This window comes from Eulemur rufifrons, chromosome 7 (genome assembly GCF_041146395.1).
Source record: "Eulemur rufifrons isolate Redbay chromosome 7, OSU_ERuf_1, whole genome shotgun sequence".
In the NCBI taxonomy this organism is placed as follows: Eukaryota; Metazoa; Chordata; class Mammalia; order Primates; family Lemuridae; genus Eulemur; species Eulemur rufifrons.
Window position 1 is genome coordinate 199,910,987 of NC_090989.1, and position 25,681 is coordinate 199,936,667.

The following is a 25,681-nucleotide window of genomic DNA, read 5'->3' on the forward strand; positions in this document are numbered from 1 at the left end:
TGTTTGTTTACCCACTCCCATTTCCCCAAGTTAAAAAAACAGTTTCTAGGAAAATAAACCTTACAAGTTAAAGGGAAAAACAGTTCAGCATGCATGCTCCAAGAAGAAAAACAACTTTAATGACTACTGTGATTTCCAGGAGGATGTTTTGAATGATAGCCTAAATTTAATAATGCTCTGAGCAGTTACCTCACTCATGTAATGCATGTCTGAGTAACTAAGGAATTTCTGTTTTACTGTTGATATTATTCAATAATTTTGGTTATCTTTGAGCAGAGTTATCTTGGACACCAATGGGTTATGTTGTTCGGCAGACATTATCTACAGAACTGTCACCAGCCCCTAAAAATGTTACTTCCATGATAAACTTAAAGACCATTGCTTCATCAGAAGACCCTAAAAATGTTAGTATATTGTCCTCTGAAGTTTTATCTTCGGATCCTTCCTGCAAGAAAGAGAAACACATTGTTCATCCTGCCAAAAAGGTATGTATCACTAGAGACACATAGTAAGATGGTGGTTGCCAGGGACTGGGGGAGCAGGAAATGAGAAGCTATTTATTAACGGGGACAGAGTTTCAGTTTTTGCAAAAGGTAGAGTTCTGGAGATGGATGGTGGTGATGGTTGCACGGTGTGAATGTACTCAATGCCACTGGACTATACACTTAAAAATAGTTAAGGTGGTAAGTTTTATGTTGTATGTATTATACTACAGTAAAAAAAGATTGGAAAAATGAAGGTGTGCGTCACATTTTGATTATGTTGATCTGTGCACTGGATGTTCTCTTTTTGCCCTCAGACCCTAACTGTGAAAGTGTTTCGTTCTATACTGTAGTCACTAGTCTGAGTCTGTTATACTAGCATCTTGAAAAAGGAGTAGATTGTCAGTCAAAGAATGCAAATGATAGCTTTTACGTATGAGAGAGAATATGCATTTTAGACCTATGGTCTTAAAATATCTGTGAACCATTTTGAATTCTTTAAAGATGTGCTGGCTTCAGTTTATACTCTGGTGTGTAAAGTTGCTGCTGCTTTTTCCCCTAGTCTTTTGTTGAATTTAAATGGCTTTTACCAGTACTAGAATACTGGTAGCAAATTATTATAATTGAATTCTACATTTTGTGATCATCTGGTGTACGTTAATGATTTTTGGTTAATTGTAATTTATTTACTTATTATCAGGTAGCATTTCAGAATAGATTTTTTCCCCTTAAATAATTTTAAGTTGCATTTGTATCAATCCCTAGATCTATTTCTTCAGGAGCTTTTTTTTAAAACTGGTATAGATATTGTCCTTGATTTTCATTGCGTAAGGATACATTATTTTAGGTTGAAATGTGGTCATGTTTTGTGCAACGGTTTCCTATCTTTTTGAGTGTGAGGATACTTTTGATATCCAAAATGTCATTAGCCCATTCCACATAAGTGGTAACTATGCATTTATGATCTGTTAGTGACAATTACAGCACAGGCAGACGTGTGCTTAATTTCTCGTGGCATGTATTTGAGAGAGAGTAGGACACGTAGGTGAAAGACCTTCCCTTTTGCGCACACACTGAACTTGGCTCTCTGTGGAGTCCTCCTGCCTGTGTCTGGGGCTCTTCCAGGTGGCTGGGGACAGACTGGACACAGTCCACTGTCTAGCTGCCTGGTCACTCACTGAGCCAGTCTAACATTCTAATAGTTAACAGATTTTTATTTTCCCAGAATCTTTTTAAAAATTATTTTCTTAAATATAGGTGTAATAAAAATTCATTTTAGAAAAATTCTGAAATAAAGATAAGAAAATTACAAGGATCTAATTATGGGGAAAAGGTCCTCTGTCCAACCCCTCAGGGAAACCTGCACTAACAATCTCTCATATGTCCTGCCTCAGGCTCATGACAATATAAATGAGTAGAGAGGGATTTCAGTTGTTTTGTTTTTTTTTTGAGACAGAGTCTCACTTTGTTGCCCAGGCTAGAGTGAGTGCCGTGGCGTCAGCTTAGCTCACAGCAACCTCGCAACCTCAGACTCCTGGGCTTAAGCGATCCTACTGCCTCAGCCTCCCGAGTAGCTGGGACTACAGGCATGCGCCACTATGCCCGGCTAATTTTTTCTATATATGTTTTTAGTTGTCCATATAATTTCTTTCTATTTTTAGTAGAGACGGGGTCTCGCTCTTGCTCAGGCTGGTCTCGAACTCCTGACCTTGAGCGATCCACCCGCCTCTGCCTCCCAGAGTGCTAGGATTACAGGCGTGAGCCACCGCGCCCGGCCAGTTGTTTTGTTTTTTTAAAACAAAATACAAGCATTCTATACACATTACTCTTAAAATTTGCCTTTTTCACTTAACAAAATATGGACAGTCCCTCCAGCTCAGTACATAAACATTCTTTTTAATAGCAGCTGAGTCTTTTACTTCTGAATGGTAATTTCCCACTGAGGACAAAGCAGGGCCCAGAACATACCAAGTTCCTTGCCCTTTAAGACCCTGCGTTCTAGTCGGGAGAGACTAGCTATGCAGACAGATCCAGAACATGCCAGATAGTGATGAGTGCTGTAACGAGAAAACCAAGCAACACAAGAGGCTGGAGAGTGAGGCCAGATAGACATGAAGGAGCAGTCCGAGCTTACCCAAATTCAGGTCTTAGTGTTCGGTGCAAAGGTCCGGGGGCCAAAGCACATTTGGCCTGAAGAGGGGCCAAGGGCTCAAGGGCCTGTAGGAGTGATGAGGTCACATTCAGCAGGTCTGGGATGGGCTCCGACATGTGATTGGAAGGCTCCGCAGGTGATCTGCTGTGCAGACGGCCGTGCTGTGCAGAGCAGGAACCGCTGCGCTGTGCTGACAGATGGCCACCGGGCCTTGCAAGGGAGGTCAGGCTGGTGTCAGCAGGACCGTTAACAACATGACCTCCTCAAGCTGGAAACTAGGTTCTGTTCAAACCCACCAGTTTTCAAAAGGAATTAGGCTTGTTACTATTATTTTAATAGATACTTTTTTCCCTTTCAGAATTATACTACTGAGTGCTGGCTCTTTAGAAAATGGGGAATGAAGAGCCTAATTCTGAATAAAATTGCCATGTGATTATACAATTTTTTATTTTAATTTTGCTGACACATGGTATTAAATATTCTATTGAATGCCCTAAAAACTGCCAATTTTTGCTGTTTTTTGTTCTAGTCCAAAGCATCACAAGGTGGCAACCTTGAACAAAATGAAGCCTCAAGAAAGAATAAGAAAAAGAAAGAAAAGTCTAAATCAAAATATGAAATCCTCACAGTTCAAGAGCCACCAAGGATTGAAGTACATTTATGTTTATTACTCATGTTGTATGATATAATAAATGGGCTTTCTTAATAGAAACATGGGTTCATGCTGGTTTCCTAAGTGAATATCTCCAACATTTTTTTTGGTGATCATTTCTTAGTGCTAGAGAAAACAGTGGCCACCCATTCTCCTCACCTCTTGTTTGGCTTCCAGCTGTCTCAGAGCAGACACTCAGTGAAAGTTGGAATGAATGAATGGTCTGGGGACAAAACTGCTTGGATCGGAGTTTAATACTTTGTCTGCCATATTACTAATATTTCCCCTTGGTACCTGTTTTTTTCCTTGCTTTAGAATGTTGGCTTTTGCAGGGCCTGCTTTTCTATCCAGAAATCTTATTATAAAGTGCTTTACTATAGAGAAAAATGTAGAATACCATAGATCCATTATTGGCCCCAGTGAGGAGAATGTCATGAACTTGCAAAAGTGCCCTTTAATTGCTGTCCCATGATACTCCAAGAGTGTTGTGTCCTCTGAGCAGCCAGCCTGGCTTCTGACTGAGTTTCTCATGGGCCTGATTGTTTTCTTCATGTTGCTAAACCAGCCCCAGGCGGCCTGGCTGCTATATAAGCAGAAGGCTCTCAGAGGTGCTGCCCAGGTGCCCAGCTTGGGGTCAGGCCTAGGGCATTCCCACAAACTTGAGGTGAGGGGTACAGTTCCCAAGGCTCTTGGAACATCCATTTTAGAACAGCTGGGTTACATGTTGAAGACCTACTACCATGGCAGAGCATTATGGTTTGGGCCAATGAATAATTCATATTTCTGCTTCAGGTTTCCCACATAATTCTTTTTTCCAGAGCACCTAAAATACTGACAAATTTACATACAATGTTTTAAAATGATTTAAAATTGTTTATAGCAGGCCTCTTGCCTTTGTCTCTATTTACTAGCATGGGTTCAGCACAAATTACATAACATGAATCTGCTGCATCCAGATCCGATAGTTTCTTTAGTGAAAAACAGAGTCTTGAAGAATGGGTGCTTGAATATTCTCATGCCAAGTTGGTCCAAGGTCACTTCTGTAGACCCCCTCAAGTGTGCCAGGATCCTTGGTGGCACCCTCTCTCTTTTGGGTATGGGTGTATTAGAACTTTGTCTTTAAATTTAAAGTTAAATAAAGCAGAAGCTCTTATGTGAGAGTTTCACAGCTTTTTTGTATCACCTTTGAGAACCTTTGTGGGATCTTATTAAAGACAGAAAATATAAGCAAGGAAAAGGTTGCACTTGGCATGTTTGCATTCTCATGATTAATAAAGAGCTAAAGGGGTATGTGGTTTACTTAGGATGCCGAGGAGTTTCCCAACCTGGCAGTTGCATCTGAAAGAAGAGACAGAGTAGAGTCACCGAAATTTCAATCTAAACAGCAGCCACAGGTAATTTTTAGATTGAAACCACAATTGCTTTAAGCTTAACTTTTCTTGCTTAACTAAACTCTTGAAAAAAAAAAAAAAACTGCTTTCCAGACTTCTTTGTGTACCGAGACAGGTGGTTTTGTTTTGATTCATTCCTTCATGGGAGAACTTCCTCCTTTGTGTTGAAGCAGAATTGCTCTTACGCCATAATGTGTTGTCACTTTGGTAATAAGACTACTAGTAACTGTAGTTGGTAAGTCAGAAAGGTGGGGGCCAAAACTGCCTTATGAAACTAATTGAAAGAAAAAGAGTTGATTCAGTTTATTTAGGAAACAGAATTGCTTTGCAAGGCAGTAATGTCTGACAGAAGAAAAGTAAGAGAAGCACCAGAATTTTATTCTGTGCAGTCAAAACAGAAGCCAAAGGGGAGGTGATTTCTCGTTGTACCCTCTCCCCTCCCTGTAGATTCAGGAGGGAGCTTGTGATTCATAATTTAGATGGGGAATTTCCATACTTTTAACCATTTATTCTTTTAACATGTTCACTGTTATTTTGCCTTTTAAAGGAGGGAGATTTTCACATTTATGAAAAATAAAATTCTCAACCTTTGTGTGAATTAACTTTCAACTCACATGTGGCGATGTGCTTACCTTCCATCCCTGCAGCAGGTCTCCTTGCCTGCCTTTGTTGTACTGGATGCCCTGCCCTGACATGAGCCCTCAGCCTGTAGGGTTTTTGGTGTCAGGGAAGAGAGTGGAATGGAGGTGCTGAAGCAAACGGGACACCATGCCTTAGGACGTACCACAGGCTTCCGTGTACACTTGTTTTTAAGAGATGGGGTCTCACTCTGTTTCCCAGGCCGGAGTGCAGTAGGCTGATTTTAGCTCACTGTAACCTCAAACTCTTGGACTCAAACCATACTCCTGCCTCAGACTACTGAGTAGCTGGGACTACAGGCACGTGCCACTCCTTGTACAACTTTTTAATACGGCCTCAAAACCCAAATCACAACTATTTCAAAACTAACTTGTTTCAAGTATATCAAACTTTGTGCCTACATTAGTATTATCTGCTGGGTATGATTTGGGCTTGTGTAGACTGCTGGCCATATCACTATGATTCCATGGCAGTTTGTTGGTTCGTGGAGGTAGTTAAAAAGAGAATAGTGCTAATGAAGTAATAGTACTAACCAAGTAGTCTCACACTCAGACTTTTGTAGTCAAAGACTTTATATGAGCCCTGGTGTCTTATCTACAGATGTACACTGTTAAGTTGTAATGGAGAAATAGACAGAAATGTAGGCAATTTAATATAAATCCAGTGTTCTGAAAGAAGAAAGAAATAAACAACCATGATGATATTGTCAGATAATGTGAGGTTAATCTTTTTTTACTTGATTGTTTTTTAATTTTAAGATTTTCATAGTCTCTAAATCTGTTTCATTTTATCTTTAATTATATGAATTTTTTGTAAAGTAAAAAGCACATTTTGTATAATACTATAAATAAATTTATGATTTTTGAACTTTTTAGGGTAATTTTAAAAATAGTGTAAAGAAGAGCCAGCTTCCAGTACAGTTGGATCTGGGGGGGATGCTGACAGCACTGGAGAAGCAGCAGCACTCCCAGCATGCAAAACAGTCCTCCAAACCAGTGGTGTTCTCAGGTAAAAGAGTCTTTTCATTTCAGGCAAGTGGTTGAAAGTCTTTTTCAGATAGATTATTTTGTTAATATTTTCTCTTGTAATCAAAAGTTATTTATATATAACCAAAACAGTGTGGTTCTGAAGTAAGTATAGATACAGACCCATGGAGAAGAACTGAGAGTCCAGAAATAAATCCATATATCTATAGCCAACTGATTTTTGACAAAGCTGCAGAGTCCATTAAAAGAACAAAGAACAGTCTCTTTAAAAGTGATGATAGAACATCTGGATTTCCATATGCAAAAAAAAAAAAGTCATACCTCCTACTTCACACCATAGATAAAAATGAACTGAAAGCCAGGCATGGTGGCTCAGGCCTGTAATCCTAGCATGTTGGGAGGCTGAGGTGGAAGAATTGCTTGGGACTGGGAATTCAAGACCAGCCTGGGTAATGATGGAGACCCTATCTCTACAAAAAATGAAGAGAAAGAAAAATTAACCAGGCATGGTAACATGCGCCTGTAGTCCTAGCTGCTTGAGAGGCTGGGCCAGGAGGATCGCTTGAGCCCAGGAGTTGTAGGTTGCAGTGAGCTATGATTGTGCCACTGAACTCTAGCCCAGGCCACAGAACCATCCCTTGCAGAAAAAAATGGATCAGTGAGCTAAATACAAGAGCTAAAACTATAAAACTCTTAGGAAAAAAATGGGTAAATCTTCATGGCGTTGGATTAGACAGTGGATTTTTAGTTGTGGCACCAAAAGCATGGGCAACAAAATAAACATGAATAAACCTTGGACCTCATTAAAATTAAAGACTTTTGTGTACCAAAGGACACTGTCAAGAAAGTGACAAGACAGCTTACAGAATGGGCAAATCATATATCTGATCAGAGGTTAATACCGAAATATGTAAGAACTCTTACTATTCAACAGCAAAGATAAACAATCCTATTAAAAAATGGGCAAAGGACTTGAAAAGACATTCTCCGAAAAAGACATACAAATGGCCAAACTGCACATGAAAAAATACTCAACATCATTAGTTATCAGGGAAATGCTAATCAGATCACTTCCCACGTAAAAGGATGACTATAATCAAAAACACATAACAAGTGTTGATGAGAATGTGGAGTAATAAGAACCCTTGTACACTGTTGGTGGGAATGTAAACTGGCAGCCCCTGTGGAAGACAGTTTGATGGATGGTTCCTCAAAATGCTGATAAATACAGTTACCCTGTGACCCAGCAATTCCACTCCTCAATACTTGCCCCTCAAAATTAAAAACACTCAGACACTTGTACACCAGGGTTTATTGCATTATTCACAATAACCAAAAGGTGGAAACAACCCAAGTGTTCATAATCAACATATAAATGGATAAACATTTGTGGTATATCTGTACAGTGTGATATTCAGCCTTAAAAAAGGAATGAATTCTGATACATTCTACAACATGAACGAAACTTGAAAACATAATGTTACATGAAATAGGCCAAACACAGAAACACAAATACTATATGAGTCCACATAAATGAAATACTTTGAATAGGCAAATTAATAGAAAGCAGATTAGAGGTTACCAAGGGCTGAGGGAAAGAAGAATGGGGAGTTATTCTTAATGGGGAGAACAGTGTCAATTTGGGGCATGAAAAAGCCTTGGAAATAGTGGTAATTGGCTGCATAATATTGTGGATGTAATTTATGCCACTGATTTGCGCACTTAAAAACAGTGAAAATGATAAATTTTATGTCATGCATTTTACCACAATTTAAAATTTTTTAAATTATTTAAATATGATTTTAAGAAATAGGTTTTAGCAAAAGATGAGGAGTTTTCCACTTGATGTAATGACACTGTATAGCTGAAAATCTCCTTATCTTTCTGAGCACCTGTGTTCCCCATGATCTCCACTGTGCCCGTTAGAAAGCTACAGTCCAGACAGGGACTACCTGCCTATGCACAGGACACCTCTGGGAGCAGTGCCACGCCAGCACTGGTGTGGCTGTCTCTCTCCTCTGACACATGTCTTAGAGAACCATGTTTCTTCCTTTTGAAGTTTTTTTTTTCCAAAGCACTATGTTTAAAAAAAAAAAAAAAAAATAGGTACCAAGGAAATTGGTAAAGAGGCTTTTATTTATATTTGGTTGGGTGTTTTTTTTTTTTGAGACAGAGTCTCACTTTGTTGCCCAGGCTAGAGTGAGTGCCGTGGCGTCAGCCTAGCTCACAGCAACCTCAAACTCCTGGGCTCAAGTGATCCTCCTGCCTCAGCCTCCCGAGTAGCTGGGACTATAGGCATGCGCCACTATGCCCGGCTAATTTTTCTATATATATATTTTTAGTTGTCCGTATAATTTTTTTCTATTTTTAGTAGAGACGGGGTCTCGCTCTTGCTCAGGCTGGTCTCGAACTCCTGACCTTGAGCGATCCACCCGCCTCGGCCTCCCGGAGTGCTAGGATTACAGGCGTGAGCCACCGCGCCCGGCCTTTGGTTGGGTTTTGACTTTTGTCTTTGAGGTGCCTGGTAGTTAGCGAAGAGGGAAATCTGCCAACTTTTATGTATTAATCCCAGAAAGGATGAACTCACTCTGTCTTTTTGGGAGGTGGAATTTTTTTGTCTTGAAAATTTTCAAACATCCAGAAAAGCTAAATAAATTGTACAGTGACCACTCTTATACAGGTTCCAGGGATACCTTAGGGTTACTGCGTGAAAACCGCTTGGGATGGAATCAAAGAGTTTAATAAGCATGTGATAGGATGTTTTGTTTTGTCTTTGTTTTTTACTTTTTTATTATGGAAAATTTGAAACCTAAAAAATAGAATATGAAGTGTCCATTGCCCAGATTCATCAATTAACATTTTGCGAGTGTTGTTTGATCTGTTATCCTATTTTTTTCCCCTTAAAATATTTTAAAGCAATTCACAGGCATCATGTCATTTCACCTATGAACACCTCAGTCTCTATCTCTGATAGGGGTTTTTTTGACTCACCCTGCCATCATCCTACCTAACAGTATTAACAATCATTTCTTTTTAAAGAAAAAACAAACTTGTTTTTCTCTGTACACATTCACAAACTTTATTTCTAACACCAGTTGTGTGGAGTTTTTTCCCACAACAGTTCTTGCGCAGATATCCCCTGTGTGTCCTACAGTATAACTCGGTCTGACACTGTTCAGAGTTAATGCAGATGCCACAGGTTAAGGGGTTGGTCCCACAAAATTGCCCCCCACTTCAGATGCCAGTTGCAAGTCCAGGTTGTCACCTATGCTTCTGACCAGCCAGCTATAAATCGGGGGTTCCCAGGACCCTCTCTTCAGGTTTGATAATTTGCTGGAATGGTTTTATGGAACTCTTTTTGGAAAATAGTTTACTTATTAGAATGCTGTTTTTTAATAAAAGTATATGACTCAAACAGCCAGGTAGAAGAGGAGTCCCATGGGGTTAAGGTATGGGGAGGGTGTGGAGCTTCCCTGTCCCTCCAGGCTCACCACCCTCTGGGCATCTCCACATGTGCCCCCGTCCCCCAGGCTCTCCAAACCCTGTTACAGGTTTCTGTGGAGGTTCTGTTATGTAGCATGGACTGTTAAATTGTTAGCCATTAATGATTGTGCAACCTCCAGCCCTTCTCTCCTCCTCAGAGGTGGGGCTGAAGGTTCCAACCCTTTGTCATTTGGTTGGTTTCCCTGGCAACCAGCACCCAATCCTTAGGCTATCCCTGCCACCCGTCTTCTCATTACCATACAAAATGGCACCACTTTGGTGATGCCATGGGTTTTAGGAGCTCTGTGCTGGGAAATGGGGGCAGAGACCAAGTATATATTTCTTGTTATATCATAATCTAGTATCTGGTCTATATCAAAATTTTCTTGATTATCTCGTCGATTTTGGCAATTTTATTCACGTCAGGATTTGTGGTTTCATATATCACATGCCAGTAATTCTTACACCAAAGCTTAAGACTACTGCCTCTTCTATAGGTAGTCTTCCCTAAAAGTTGCCTCTTTTAGCTCGTCTTCTGCTTGGTAAAGGCCTGGAGTGCTGTCATTGCATATTAATGTTTTCAACAGTCTAGGTGCTTTGGTGAAAGTCGATCATCTGTGGGTTAGTTCTGGGCAAAGGCAGCCTTTCCTTAGCAGTTAGCTTTGGGCTTCACTCTGTGGATCACAGCAGAAATTGCCTTAGCCTGAACACTTCAGGTGTTTTGACTAACCTATATCACCCTTAGAAAAGTCTGGAAAGTGCTCTGCCAAACTATGATTTTGAAGAATATAGCTTCCTGGGGAGCCTGTAGGGAAATGTCTCGTTGCATGATGTTCTCACCATACTTCATAGAAGTATTTGGTGTTGAGTAGTTGAAAATTAAGGAGGGGTTGCCACTTTCAGTGACAATAGCTCTCACACTATTAGTATTAAATCATAACTAGCAGGGAAGTTATGTTAAATCATACTAGAGGGCAGAGTCAACAATGTTTAGGTCATTTCTGGAGGTAGGATTTTATCATTACTATGTGTTGGAATAGAAAAGGGAGCTAAAGCAGAGACTGGTTTTATACCATTCAGGTGTTTTATGCAAACCTTTTAGATGGAGTCTACATGAAATAAGCAGTTTAGCCAAGATGGGGGGTTCTCAATCAGAACAGATTTTTGAATAGTTCAAGGTAGTTGGTGAGGCTGGGATTTTGATGGTATTGAGATGACATTTTGGCCAGAGATTCCATGAATGCCCAAATCCTGATGTGCCCATCATCTTCCCTTCTGAGCTCACTAATGGAACCATGCTTACAAGGAAAAGTAAAAATTAACAAAATAGAATTCAGGGCTTTTCATTTTTAGCTGAGCCAGTGCTACATATCCCTAGTCAGGGCTTTCTAGCTGGAACACAGCTTAACTCAAAGGCTTCCCAGGGGTTTTTTGTCTGTTCCCGAGCCCAATTCAGGTCTTCCCAACTGGTTGGCCAGTTAATGAGGAGGAGAGGCATGCTTACCAGCAGCATAGGGGACAGTCTGTAAGGTGTGTCTTTTGTAGATAGCAGATGGTCCTGTCTTTCTTTATTAATCCAGTCTGACAATCTGCCTTTTGAGTGGGATATTTTGTCCATTTGTATTTAATATAATTGTTCATATGGTTGGATTTATTATATCTGCTGTTTCACTATTTTTTCTGTTTGTCTCATGTCATTTGTTCCTTTCTTCCTCCTCTGCTGCCTTTTGTGTTAAATATTCTTGAACTACCCTTTTGATTCCTTTGTTGATTTTTTTTTCTTTTTTTTTACTTTAGTTTGAAAAATTATCTTCTTAGTGGTTGCTCCAGGGATTACAATATATATCTTAGTTTATGTATTGGAGAAACTTCACTATATCTCCATTTTTTTTTCTTCCCCGTTTGTGCTGTTGTTAACATATGTTACATCTAAATATGTTAAGAAAACAAATAATATAGTGTTATAATTATTACTTTACACAGTCATATCTTTTAAAGAAGTTAAGAGAAGAAATGAGGGGGAAAATTTATATTTACCAGTTTTGTGTTTATGATTTTTGTTTGTTTTTTTTCTGAGACATAGTCTTGCTCCATTGCCCTGGGTAGAGTGCAGTGACACCATCATCGTTCACTGCAACCTCAAACTCCTGGGCTCAAGCTATCCTCCTGCCTCAGCTTCCTGAGTAGCTGGGACTATAGGCACATGCCATGTTGCCCGGCTAATTTTTCTACTTTTAGTAGAGATAGGGGTCTGGCTTTTGCTCAGGTTGATCTTTAATTCCTGAGCTCAAGTGATCCTCCTGCCTTGGCCTCCCAGAGATTCTAGGGTTACAGGCATGAGCCACTGTGCCCAGCCGATTTTTGCTGTTCTTTATTCCCCTGGATTCACTTGCCATCTGGTGCCCCTTTTGTTAGTATTTCTTCTGAAAGATTTCCTTTAGTATTATTGACACAAGCTCTGCTAGCAACAAATTCTCTCAGTCTGTATCTGGGACCATCTTTATTTTGCGTTCATTTTTTGAAGGATAGTTTTGCAGGACATAGAATTCTTGGTTTATCTTTTTTTCCGGTCTTTGAATGTTATTCTATTGCCCTTGGCCTCTTGTTCCTGATGAGAAGTCAGATACTGTTTATTCTGCTTTATGTGATGAGTTGTTTTTCCCAGACCATGTTCCATGTTTTCTGTTTTGACCTTCAGTAGTTTGTGATATGTATAGGTATGGATGTCTATGTTTATCCTACCTGGCTGTGGTAGTGGTTTTTAGCTCTGTAAATTAATGGTTTCATCAAATTTGGGAAGTTTAGGGCCATTATTTTGAAAATTCTTGTCTTTTTCTCTCTCCTTCTGGGACTCCCATTATATTTATTTGTATGCTTGATGTTATCCTACAGGTCTCTCAGGCTCTGTCCATGTTTTTTAGTATTTTTTCGTATCTTTTCTTTAAGTTGGATCATTTCTATTGATTTATCTTCAAGTTCACTGATTTTTCTACCATCAAATCTCTGCTGAGCCCCTCTTTATATTAATAATTTCTATTTATTGAAATCTATGTTCATTTCTGTTCTACTAATTGCCTTGACGTATTTGTCTGCTAGGTCCCACATCTGGAGGCACTCAAAGATAGTTTCTGTTAACTGCTTTTTTGTTGAGTGTGGTTCACCCTTTCTTTTTTTAATATCTCAAATATGTGTTGAATACTGAATATTTTGGAGCATCCCTGGATTCTGATTTCTTCCCTTGGAGAGGAGTGATGGTGATTTTTTTTTTTTTTTCCAAGTAACTTGTGTGATCTATTAATAAATCTGAAGTCTGCCTTCCCCATAATGTGCAGCTGCTGATGTCTCTGGTTATTTTGTTTGTTTGTTCTCATTTTTTGCCTGCCTTTCCAGGGTCACCCTGTGTCTGCACAGCAGAGATGGGTCAGAGGCCATGCTCAAGCCCCCACTTTTTATTGATAGCTCTGTGTGAGCTAGGGATGCACTCAGGCCTCAGGCCAAATTCAAGTTTGCCTTGTGCTCAGTCTCCCTTGGGCCTGCTCGTGGACTCCACCATTGGCTGGGTTGCATGGGTAGCTGAAAATTGCTTTTGCTGGACACCCTGCATGTACCCTGTAGCCAGGCAGGATGTGTGGAATACCCATCCTTACAGCGAGTCTTCCCTGGACTCCTCCCTGTAAGTCCCTGCTGGTCTGCTGGTCCATTACTTGTCCACATAAGACGGCAACCTTAGGCTGGCCTCGCAGCCTCGCCCTCCTTGTTTGCCGAAGTCGCCACTTTAAATGACCACACTCAATCTAGCAAGCCTCTTTTGGCAGAGCTAGGGCAAGGAGTGGCCTAGGAGGCTGGCAGAGTCACCTTGGGTAACTTGTGCAAGTTAAACGTTCCGCATGGAAGCAGGGAATTGGACAGATGAGATTTAATGGGCATACCTGATTGACAAAACACCAATTATTTAAAAAACATTCTGAAATTAAAGGAGGTTGGGTAAAATACATTTGGAAAAATATTGATGGTTGTTGAAGCTGGACAGTGGGGCTCATGGGGGTTTGTTTTTTGCCATTCTCCTCTTTTTGGTATATGTTTGGAAATTTTCCTAATTAACAAGTAGGGGGAAAAGTATACAAAAATTAACTGTTTCCTTTAAACAGTGACTGAGGTATGGAGTCGAGCAGAACGAGAGAATTAAATTGAAATATTCAGTGGTAATCTCAGTAATTCATTGACTGTGTAGAGGGATTGCCCCTAGCTGCCCATGGTGGGATTTGGGAAAACATGTTATGTCCAGAAACTCAAGAGACTCAACTGGAAATATTGTGGGCGTTTTATAAGGGCCTTGTAAGATATTAATAGATAGAACATATACGTACAGAAACCAGGAGCCAGCTTCTGCAAAGGCAGTGCCAACTGAAACGGTGGCGGAGAGGGACTTGTTCACAACCATAATAGTGAGTAGCAACCACCTTAGAACTGTCCTTAGTCAAAAATGAAATCCACAAAATGAATAGACTTTGCTGAGAAACACAGGAGATTTGATTACATGGATAGGAAGGTAGGTCTTCCTAAGTTTTTGATACTTTCTGGGACTCCATCCAAGAGATACTAAATTTCATTAGAATCACTGCCAGTGAAAAGAATGCATGGAGAGATTGTTTGATGAAGATGAGAAGGGTTGTGGGGACAGGCCAGGGGGGTCATGGGGGACTCCTTCAGATACCCTGAGACAGCCCCAGGTGAGCCGTGGCCGGAGAGCTGGGCAGGGCCACTGGGAGGTGACCTCAAGGCATTTGTCCCTCTGTGTTTCAGTCGGAGCGGTGCCAGTTCTTTCCAAAGAAGTCTCGTCAGGGGAGAGGGGCCGGCGCTTCAGTCAGGTGAAGACACCGCACAACCCCTTGGACTCCAGTGCCCCACTGATGAAGAAAGGGAAGCAGAGGGAGGTCCCCAAGGCCAAGAAGCCAACCTCACTGAAGAAGGTGTGTACACAGTTTGACATGTCTATGGGCACTTTTTCCATTTCTTAGAATTTTTAGATTGTAAGGTTTATGTTACTCCAACATGTCATCTCAAGATGTGTTAATGATTCTCAAACCATCGGTGCCTCACCCTTCCGGCCTGACATGATGGAGCGTGCGAAGCAGGGAAGGCTTCAGCTACCTGAGAAAGGAGAAAATCTTTTCTTTCTTTTTTATTTTTAACTTTGCAACGACACAGACCGAAAACCAGAAATGGAGGGAGTTGCATTTTCCTTCTTCACACGTTCCACCCCCGTCCCACCCTCACTGATTAGAGTCAGTGAACGGGGCACGCTTCTGTGGACAGTCGCACATGCGCCTGTGGTTAATTCTCACAGTAGCCCGGCGGCGTACGTGCTTGAGTGACCGCTGAGTGGCAGAACTGGCTTCAAGGCCCAGGTCTCTGCCATGTGTCTGCTCTGCACACCTGGGAGGAATGTGCCGCTCTAGGCCGGGTGAGGGTTGGGCCGGCCTCTGAGACGGGAGTGTGTGGCCACCCTCAGCGCACACAGGCGAATTGCCAACATGTTGAATGTGGGCAGTTTATTTTGCAGAAGAGCTTATTATCTCTTAAGTACAAGTATTTAGATGTTTTAATCATTGATTTAATTTGAAGATTATTTTGAAAGAACGGCAAGAGAGAAAGCAGCAGCGTCTCCAGGATAATGCCGTGAGCCCAGCGCTCATCAGTGACAAAGGGCAAGATGGAGATAGCGGTGGCGATGACCAGGCCCCCGAGCAGGTGGACCCCTCAGGTACCGAGTCCTGTTTGCACCTAAAAGAGTACTTCCGACTGGGGCCGTCATGAGAAGGATCAGCTGTGCGAAGCAGCCTGTCCGGGACAGTCCTTGCACCTTTGTGCTGCTAGCAGTCAGGTGCTGTGGGCAGTGTTGCGCGTGTGTCTTGGAGGGCACAGGCACTCGCTCCTGTCGGCCACTGCTGGGGGCAGGTTTCTTTGGTAGCTCCTGCTCAGCGGGTTGCCCAGTGTTCTACTGGTTACACTCCTGGGGGTGTTGCAGGTGCTCCCCGTCCCCGCCGGCCATGGGTACTGGCTTGTGTTTGCCATCCCAGTGGGCGTGGTGTGCTTTTTTAAATTCCTTCACTTGGCGATCTGATACTTGGCTTGAATTTTGGTGGTCTGTAGAGCTAACCAGGTGGGGAAACTAAAAAATAAATTTGGCCACTGAATTGCACACCTAAAAATGGTAAAATGGTAAATGTTATGTGTATTTTACCACGATAAAAATTATTAGCAAGTAAACGTTGGAGGGGAGGCACACATCCAGGCCCATCAGAATGTTGGTGTGACTGCGCCCTTCCCAAGGTGTCCCCATCTGTTTTCATTGTCCTCTATAAACTCCTCCACAGTGTTGTCTGTGCAGGCTCTGGTGGCATCAGTGCGACTGCCCTAAGCCAGCCCTTCAGTGTGTGCACAGGGCCCTGCAGAGGCCATAGGATGACTTTTTCCTCTGTGAAGGTCCAGCGGGGACAGATGAATTGGTCTCCTCCACTCCTGCGGTCGAGGGCAAGTCAGAAGAGCCACCAGGCGCGGAGTTCCAGAGGGATGCAGAGGCCAGCCTCCTTGCTCCCGACCACGCTGCCTTCCCCAAGATCCACAGCCGCAGATTCAGGGAGTGAGTGAGCCCCTGCCTGCCAGGGACTGTGGGAAGGCAGGGGCGCCTGGTTTCAATTTGGCCTTGATTGCTCCCACCCTTACCGTGCTGGGTGCCATAAACCCATGCGGTTGGGCCACACTGCACTTTAACCCTCATAGTTGGAAGTGGCCAAGCACTTAGTTCTGCGTGTATTCAGGGAGAGCCTGATCATTGTATCTGTGTCTGCTCCCACGGAGGTTTCTGTCCTGATGACGGTGGAAGAAGTGTCTGTAGTCCGGGTTCAAGGTTGGGAAATGAGTGGGGAGGTGATGGCACATGACATAGGTCTCCCTTGGTGGTTTAATTTTTATGTAATTTCTTAGGGGCAGGATTCTTTTAACCTTATTTCCTTGTTCTGCCTTCTCTCATTCCCACTTTTTTTCCACAGTGGTCTCTCCAGGTATTTTCATGATGGGGAGATGCACAGGGAAGTGGCCGAGACAGGGACCTGTGACAAACTGTGGCAGAGGGCGTGGTTCAGAGATTTTTGTCCCTTGCAATTTGAAGTGGGGGAAGGTGCCCCAATATTTACCTTTCATAAAATGGAATCAGTGAGGAATTCGGTTGTGATTGGTGTTACTCGTCTCAGTGTGACTTCTCTTCTGATGCTGTCTACGTCTCTTCTCCTTGAGGTTGGGTGGGAGCAGTGCCACAGGGTCATGGCCAGTGGCAGAGTTCCTGATGTTTGGCGTTTCTTTCAGTTACTGCAGCCAGATGCTTAGTAAGGAAGTGGACGCTTGTGTTACAGACCTGCTCAAAGAACTTGTCCGTTTCCAAGATCGTATGTATCAGAAAGATCCAGTCAAGGCCAAGACCAAACGCCGACTTGTGTTGGGGCTGAGGGAAGTTCTCAAACACCTGAAGCTCAGAAAGTTGAAATGTGTCATCATTTCTCCCAACTGTGAGAAGATACAGTCGAAAGGTAATGGCTCTGTGACGCGTGGGCCCCGTGCACCAGTGCTTAGTATGCTGCCCTCGGGGCCGGCCACACGCTGGGGCAGGCTGTGCCGCAGGCCTTGGCACCTCATTTTCTTTTCTGTTTTTGTTTTTTAATTGAGTAATTGTTTCCCAGCGCACTGACCACTGAGTGCCTTACTTTCTGTAATGCAGGAGGGTCATGTGGTTTTGGACGACGGGTTTCCAGCCAACCCACGCAGGCCTCTGGCAGAGGGCATGGTGTCCTTCCATTGGCAGGGTGCTCTGGAACCGAGGATGGTCACTGGTCACATACCATGAAGTGCTGTGCCTGGCAGCCAAGCAATACCCACCTAGGATACTTGTCTACTTCACATTTAGTTCTGTCTGTGGTTAACTCATCTGTTCACTCGTTACAGAGGTGGGTTTGTCTGAATACTTGGCCATTTAACTTCAGCTGGATGGTATACTTTGTTTTGTCAGATATGATGTGCTAGGTGAGATGACAGTGAACTCTCCTCTGTGACATCTTGTTTATCCCACACTTGTGCCATCTTGGCTCCCAGAGAACTTGCCTGTCCATGCTGTGTCCTCCCCGGATTGAGTAACAGAAGAGCTGAGAGGAGCAGAACGCCGTTGCTCACGGACACCCGTCCTGCATGTCGTCTGGGCTGGGATCACTCACAAGCTCTTCCCTGGCCCATTCCTCTCTCCTGCGGTGTAAAATTCAACTTGGCCAGGGTCGCACTTGGAGGTGATGAGTCCAGATCCTGGGGCTGAGCCCCTAGAGATGATCTTTTGCAGCTGCCATTTCACATCTGAAGCCTGGAAGTTTCCTGACATGTCTGAAGCCCCCCCTTCCAGCCCAGGAGCACCAGCCGTGCCGCCTCATGCCCAGCCCGGCAGCTTGTCCCTGTCCTAGCTCTGTGCAGGTCCAGTGTCAGTGCTGACCAGAATGTGACGGAGGAGATATCAGTGACCTGCCTTATCTGGTGGTATGTCTGGCAGTGCCCAGAGGCCTTTCTGGGTCACTGGAGAAAGTAGGCCACACGCTTCCCTGGCTGTTTCTGTCCGCGTTGTACATGCACACAGCTAACAGGGTCAAGGAGGCCTACGGGGCTTATTAAGCGAAACGTCAGGCCTGGGCTCCCTGCCTTCCCTAGAGACTGTTCTTCTGGTCAGCTCTTAGCCACATTTGGGATATTTTTCTCCGCGTCTCCAAATAAGAGGCTTGTGGGCTACTGCTTAATGTTTTTTTCAGTTTTAAGTATTTATTTGGCAACTTCCTGATAGAGGAAACGGGCTTTACTTTCATTTATCGTAATCTATAGTTTGGCTTACCATTCTTGTTTTGTGGTGCTTGCTTAATTTTCTGTATACCTAACATTAATCAAACCCCATGCCCTTGGCCAGTTGCCTCAGTCTCCCCTCAGACAATTGGATACATCAGGCATTCTGTAGTTTCATCTGCTCAAGAAACCCTCATTTCTGGCTCTCTGTACCCCAGGGATGCCCTTGGCTCTCACCCTGCCCTTGTCAAAGTGTACTGTTTATGTTCTTCTTGTAATGCCTACTTGTTTTGCTGGAGCACATCCTCCAGTGGTTTATGATAAAAAAAAGTGCATGGGAGGCATGTTTTGGAGGTCTTGCTTGAAATCCAGAGTCTCTGATTCTTGGTCCTTTGTGATCTTTTTTTTTTTTTTTTTTTTTTTTTTAATTTTTCCCTCCTTTTTGGGAGTTTGTTGGGCCCCTTGTTCCTGGGGTTCCAGGATGTGAAGCAGTTTGCATCCAGTGCCCTTGGCTCTGGGATGTGTTGTTGAATTTTTGCTTTGAATTCTCTCCTCCAGTCCCTGCCAGCTCTTCCTGGAACCACATCAGTGCTTGGGCTTTCTGGACTGGTGTCCTCTTACTGGTTTTTCTTTGCTTTTCTTCTCTTTCTTTTGGTTCCATTTTCTTTTAGGACACCTCAACTATATCTTCTAAACTTTTTCACTGACTTTTTGCTTCTTACATTTTTAATTTCCGAAAGCTATTTTTGGTTGCTAAAGATTCCTTTTTTATGACATTGCTGTTGCCTCATGAATGTATTACCTCTCTGAGAATTTTAATAATGCCAAATTCCCCTCCCTGCATAGCCTCTGTTTCCTTCAAGTTGTTTTCTCTGTTTGCTTTGGTCTCTCCATGGTGGAGGCTTTTCACACATGTCTGGTGGCTCCTTAGTTGTCTGCTCGTGTTTAAGAGCTGCACTCGAAATCTGTATGCATGGCTGGCGTTCAAGGCTGTGAGCAGCATTGTGGGTGGTGGTTCTCAAACTGCAGCCTGCAACAGAATCACCCAGAGGGCTGGTGAGAACAGATTCCAGAGTTTCTGCTTGAGTAGGTCCAATGGGCCCAAGAGTCTGCACCTCCAGTTGGTTCCAAGTGATGCTGCCACTCTGAGTAGTGCACTCCGAGAAGTTCTGCTATAGGATGCTGTTGTCTGGCTGCTGTCATGTCAGAAGTAACCCGGGCGTGTCTGTCTCCCCTTGGGCTGGTCACATCCCCAGGGAAGACTTAGCACCTCCTGTTTGGAGGGACAGGCCTGGCTCTTGGCCTTTACCCTGCAAACTTGTCCTCTTACCACCCTTAGAGGTGGTGTGTCATGTCCAGCACACTTGTGCCTTGCCTCACCAGAGGGCTGTGGCCAGCAGGCTGGACACCGAGTCGCCTGTTCACCAGTGTCCAGCTAGCTCTCCCTACTTGCAGTTTGCCCTCACGTTGCCAGTTCCTGTGCTTTGTGGGATTCTGGGGTCCAGGTCTGGCTATTCCAGGCTTTTCTTTGCTGCTGCCTTGGGTCTCCTAGCTCAGTTGTCCATTTGCATTTCAACTTTCAAAACTTTGCTGTTGTCTCTCACGTTTTCCTATGGATTCATGTCTTAGAAGCCACCAGAGAAGGAGGCTAGGTTTGTCCTTGTCAGCATCGTGAGCATTTGTAATGCATGTTAAATGTATTTGTTTAATCATTGGTTCCTACATTTTTTTTTTTTTTTTTGCTTTGAGGCATAAGGAACTTGATTATATATCTTGTAAATATTTTGTCAGTTGGGTAAGATAGGCAGCCAATGGCTTGCGGTCATTTTAAAAGTGAAAATTAGTATTACAGCCTTGAATTATGTTAAAGTACAGTACTTGCTCAGAATGGCATTTTACCTCATAATTTTGAACTTTTAAGTGGAAATTACTTATCTGAGCCAAGCATCTTGCTTATTTGACCTGAGCTCTCTTGTGGTGCTTCAGTAAGTCAGCTGTAGAGTGTGCAACTCTCATCTCTGGCTAATGACAGTGGGTTGGAGGTGGTTCGAGCAAAACAGTCTAGACCTGCATTGCTTGTATGAGGGGTACCGAGGTTCAGTGATGTGCCAGGGGGACCCCATGACTCAGCATATAGTGGCACTCGTGGCTGCGACTGATTCTAGTGAAAGCATCCAGAGCAAGCAACGGGAAAGGCACAGGGGCTGGAGTCTAGGAGAGGAAGCCAAGCATAAGCTTCCAAACGTCTCTCCCAATGGAGTCGCACAGGACATGCTTAATTCCCCAGCAGTGAGCCGTGACAGCCCGTGGGAAGTGCTGTCTACCAGGCATGCTCATTAGAGACTCTGCCCAGGGTTTTCCTGGGGGCCAGTCACACAGGCACCCCTCTGCCTAGCACATAGCTAAGTTTCAGACTCCAGAAGGAGAGCCAGTGTTGAGCATAAACCACAGTGTTTGCACACAGTTGAGGCACAGAGCCACTCTTGTCAGTTAGGGTGGTGGGGACCCTCCTGAAATCCAAGTTCACAAGCCTCAGCCAAGGGCCAGGCTGACATGCAGACCTTCAGAGGACAGTGGCCAGGCCTGCTGTGTTAGGTTTTGCCTGTACACTGCTTAGATAACATTTGTGATTCATTCCTAGGGCCTGGGTTGGGTGGACACTGGGCTGAGACCCTCAAGTGAGAGACACACAGCCGGTGTTAGGGTGGCTTCATCAGTCTCTCCTGACAAGTTGAAAATATCTCATTGTAATTATACTTGAGGAACACTCACATCACCCCACCTCTGCCCTGTCTCCCCCTTCTCCCAGCCTGTCCAGAATTGCTGTTTTTCTTCAAAGTTTATATCCCAGGAGGTTGCCGCCTCATCACTTCCCATATATTTTGAGTAGATCGGGGACAGGGAGTAGGCAGAAATAAGGGCTGTGGGACTTCGAATCCCATCCAACTAGATGCAGAATGAGGTCCAGTTCCCACAGGGTGGTAGGATGTGCATTAGAGAAGTGCCTCTCTTGAAAATGGAGATGATCAGTATGTGATTAGGTACCGTGTGATACTTTGATAATTGTAAACAGTTGTCGTTTCTTACAATCGTTTCGTGAGGATGTATGCGTATCTTGTAGGTTAAATACCTGGTGTGAGTGGGCAGCTGCATCGTGAACTTGAACACATGAGCCCTACCGCCCTCCATGTAACCTTCCTCCCTGCTGAACCGCACCGCCCTGTTGAGTTTTTATCAGCATTTTGCTCACGAGGGAGGGTCACCATCAGGCGCTTGGGATTTCCTGGGAACTGTTAGGTTGTATTTGTCGCCTCTGTATCTTTCGGGATAGTCATCTTCTTTTGATTGATTTGTACCTTTTTATAAGTGAGCCCTTCGGATAAGAGTTGCACATATTTTTCTGGCTTGTCATTTGGCCATTTTTAAAAAAACCTTTTTGGCCGTGTAGAAATTTTAGGTGTTCAGGAGTGGAAAGAAAAAAAAAAAAAAAGAAAAGAAAAGAAAGAAATTTTAGTTGTTGTGTATATAGTTACTTTTTATATATTTTTTATTGCATCTAGGTGTTACGTCATTTCTCAGCCTTCCCACGCCAGTGTTGTTGCAGGTTTGTTCTTAAACTTCTGTTTATTTCCTGGTCCTTCCGTGTTTTCATTTCTGTGTGTTCAGGCAGGAGGAACAGACTTTGGTCCAGCTGGGTCTTTCTGGAGGTCTACCCAAGTCGTCCAGCATCTTCTCCCCCACTGACTCGGAATGCTATTCTGCACACGCTCAGTTGCCATTAAATTCGGGTCATTTCTGGACTCTACGTCACCTTGTTTGTGCTTTCATAAGCTTTATAGCAAGCTTGAACACCTGGAGGTGCTTGCCTGACATTTTTCCTTGTTTTTTTTATTTTTTCTCAGAGAAATCTTGTCTGTAGTAAGTTGCAATATGTTAAAATTTTAGGTTAATGTAGAGTTGACACTTTATCATTTTGGACCATTCTGTCCAAGAGCATGGATAAAATGCCTTTCCATTTGTTCAGATTTTCTATTGTGTTCTTTAATAGCATGCTCTATAAATCTTTCATTTTTCATGATATACTCATTCCTACCTTCTGTAATCTTCTGTTGCTGTCGTCCCCGGAGTCATCTCTCCAATTGCGCGTGCTGACTGGCCGCCGTGTGAGTGTGCACAGACTGGTGCCAGGCCCCCTTCCCTTCTCGCGCAGTTAGGAGCGCTCCTCGGGTGCACTTGGTTTCGAGTGGCCCCGAAAGGCCTGCATGTGGTGCTCCTGTCACCTTCCTCGCACTGGCGCCCCACTTGGAAGCAGGGTCAGAATGTGGAGCATGGTCAGCCCTTGGGAGCCAGACCCCTGTGCCCCATGGAGAGGTACCATGTGGGGTAAGGAACTTAACCTGTCTGTGCCTCTGGTTTTCCATCTATAAGCGGGGACACAAGCATCTATCTGCTTTTTGGATTTGGGGGAGGATATGGGAGCTAATATATGTGAAGCAGTGGTCAGTGGGCACGTGGTAAGTATTCAACAATATTAGCTAATACTTAACGTTTCCTGTTAGCTTAATGCCATGATGCCAGCTGTGTGTTTTATGATGTTACGGAAGTATCTCTTTTGGAGAGTTAATTCTTCCATGTGGCTGTGACTTGCTGTCTTGGTGAAATTTGGCAGGAGCTGCTGATTGGAATATCACATCCTAAGCAGGCATGTTGCTGTCTGAAGAGAAAGCCCTTTGCAAGCAGTATCAACACCATGCTCCATGTGACGTGTCTCCCTGTTGTTTTTCATTGTCTTTGGTCAGGTGGGCTGGATGACACGTTGCACACCATCATTGATCACGCCTGTGAGCAGAACATCCCCTTGGTGTTTGCCCTCAACCGCAAAGCTCTGGGGCGCAGTTTGAACAAAGCAGTCCCTGTCAGCGTGGTGGGAATCTTCAGCTACGACGGGGCCCAGGTGAGATGAGAGCACAGGCCTGGTCAGCCTGTCTGTGGAGAAAGGGGGGCTGGCGGACCGTGTGCCCGCCCATCCACAGAGCAGCCCAGCCCCGCTGGGAGGCTGGTAACAAGAAGGGGCTACCATTGAGGCAGAACCTTCTCATAAAACGCTGGCCTTTGTCTCCTTGACGTCACAGAGTGTCTGGTTTTGAATTTAGCTCTGGGCTTTCACCTCAGGCAGGCCTGAGAAGTCAGCCCGGCCCACTCTCCCTCTGGGGCTGCATCCCTGGTACCCACCACTGGCATGCACCGCTGTTGTCCACTTTGCAGGGGACCCACATCCTCTCAGTAGTCAGGGAACATCATCTGTGTGCTCTCACTTGTGCCTAAGGACCAGTTCCACAAGATGGTTGAGCTGACGACGGCGGCCCGGCAGGCGTACAAGGCCATGCTGGCGAACGCGCAGCGGGAGCTGGCAGGAGAGCCTGGGCCTCAGGCCCCTTCCAGCGCCCCCACGCAGGGCCCCAGCCGCTCTGCAGAAGACGGCCCCACAGCCACCACTGAAAAAGAAGAGCCACACTACAGTGAGTGCTCAACGAAGGATTTGGTGTTGGGTTGAGTGTCTTCTAAGTTGTTTAGCAGCTTTAGTTAGCGTCCCCAGGATGCTCACTGATACTCGGCCGTTGATACTGCAAGACTGGCTGTACCAGGGCCCAGCAAGTCCAGCCCAGACTGGCTGGAATCAGGCCTGGTAAGCCCAGGCCGGTGCCTAAGAGACGTTATCAGACTTTGGAAGTTGTGAGGGTTTGTCAGGGACTGTCTTACAATTCAAGTCACATGTCACCCAAACAGAGAGTGGCCTTAAGGGTAGGGTAGCTGTACCCAAGACAGGCTTGGAAGGCCAAGTGGGGTTTCTCAGGGTTGTGTGCTCTCCGGGGGGCAAACTGAGGCAGCTCACCGAGGGGCAGCCTGGCCAAGCAGGCCGGGAACAGCGGTGGAGCCCACGGGGCTCCTGCTCTCGGGGAGCTGCTGGGCGGCGGCCGCCAGCTCGCTTGCACCACTGCCTCTCTGACGGAGGAGTTTGATGACTTGTTGATCTGTTTTCTCGTTTTAGTCGAAATCTGGAAAAAACATCTGGAAGCGTACAGTCGATGTGCCCTGGAGCTAGATGAATCCTTGGAGGCTTCTACCTCTCAGATGATGAACTTGAATTTATAGGAAGAAAGTTCTTTCCTGTGTGTCTGTGTTTTTTGGGTAAGGAGGAGGAGGAGGTTTGAAAAAGACTTTGGGACATTTTCTTCTCAGTTCTTCATTGACCTAATGTACTTTGTATGACTGTGGGATTGGGAAAGTAGCCTGCATGAAAGGGCGTGTGAAGCAGTGTCTCAGGCCTTCAAGACTGTGGAGCCCACCCGTACCTGCCGTGTGGTCGCTCGGGTACGCCGGCGGCAACCTTCTCATAAAAGCCTGGTGATACAGCTTTGGCTTTCTGAGCACACTGTGGATCTGGAAAATACTGGAAAACATGGTACTTAGAGTATTTGGGCTGCTAAGGAAACTTCCACTCCGTTGCAGAATCGCTGAGCCAAGTGAGTGAGTTTGCAGAAAGCTGGTGCTATGCCCCTGCCAGCGGAGGACGGGCCACGGGGCACTGTTTCCTCCCAGGGAAGGAGCATGGTCCTGCAGGAAGCCACCCGACAGATGGCTGCAGGGACACTGGCGTCAGAGCAAGAGGGCTGTGGGTACAGGCCCTTTCTCAGGGGATGTAGCTTTTCAGCTTCAAGATTTGGGGATACTTGGAGGATTTGCTAAAATGAGCCTCAGAGAAAAATTGGTTTTCTAACCTGTGACTTTTTGACATGAATTATTCCTTTCAGTCCTTATTTTTCAAAGAAACAATGTGTATTGAAGTTCCTAGATTTCAGTTTGATAATCTACAAATCTTTTGTTTTTCAAATGCACATATTCTGAATGTGGTTTCTGTCTTAAAGGACAGGAGGACAGAGTTGACTTTCATATTTTCCTTGAAAGTAAGAGGGCTTATTTATTTTGAATAAAGAGTAATTATTTAATTTTGTTTCAGACTCTGGTGA

General features: G+C 44.2%; 1 protein-coding gene across 9 annotated transcripts in view; it reads left to right on the forward strand.

Annotated features, from left to right (window-relative positions):
* Window positions 1–25,681, forward strand: part of SECISBP2 (SECIS binding protein 2) — a 41,537-nt gene extending 15,856 nt beyond the window's left edge. Inside the window, exons 7-17 of one of the 9 annotated variants that reach the window (XM_069476250.1) lie at window positions 277–485; window positions 3,164–3,286; window positions 4,591–4,680; window positions 6,192–6,324; window positions 14,589–14,755; window positions 15,411–15,549; window positions 16,272–16,428; window positions 17,151–17,371; window positions 23,453–23,607; window positions 23,980–24,172; window positions 24,703–25,681. In XM_069476250.1, coding sequence (XP_069332351.1) covers window positions 277–485; window positions 3,164–3,286; window positions 4,591–4,680; window positions 6,192–6,324; window positions 14,589–14,755; window positions 15,411–15,549; window positions 16,272–16,428; window positions 17,151–17,371; window positions 23,453–23,607; window positions 23,980–24,172; window positions 24,703–24,806 — 1,691 coding nt within the window. In that variant the 3' untranslated portion in view covers window positions 24,807–25,681. Of the gene's footprint in view, window positions 1–276; window positions 486–3,163; window positions 3,287–4,590; window positions 4,681–6,191; window positions 6,325–14,588; window positions 14,756–15,410; window positions 15,550–16,271; window positions 16,429–17,150; window positions 17,372–17,559; window positions 17,786–23,452; window positions 23,608–23,979; window positions 24,173–24,702 lie in introns of those variants that run through there. The other 8 variants (XM_069476259.1, XM_069476252.1, XM_069476253.1 and 5 more) reach the window with 8 other exon arrangements.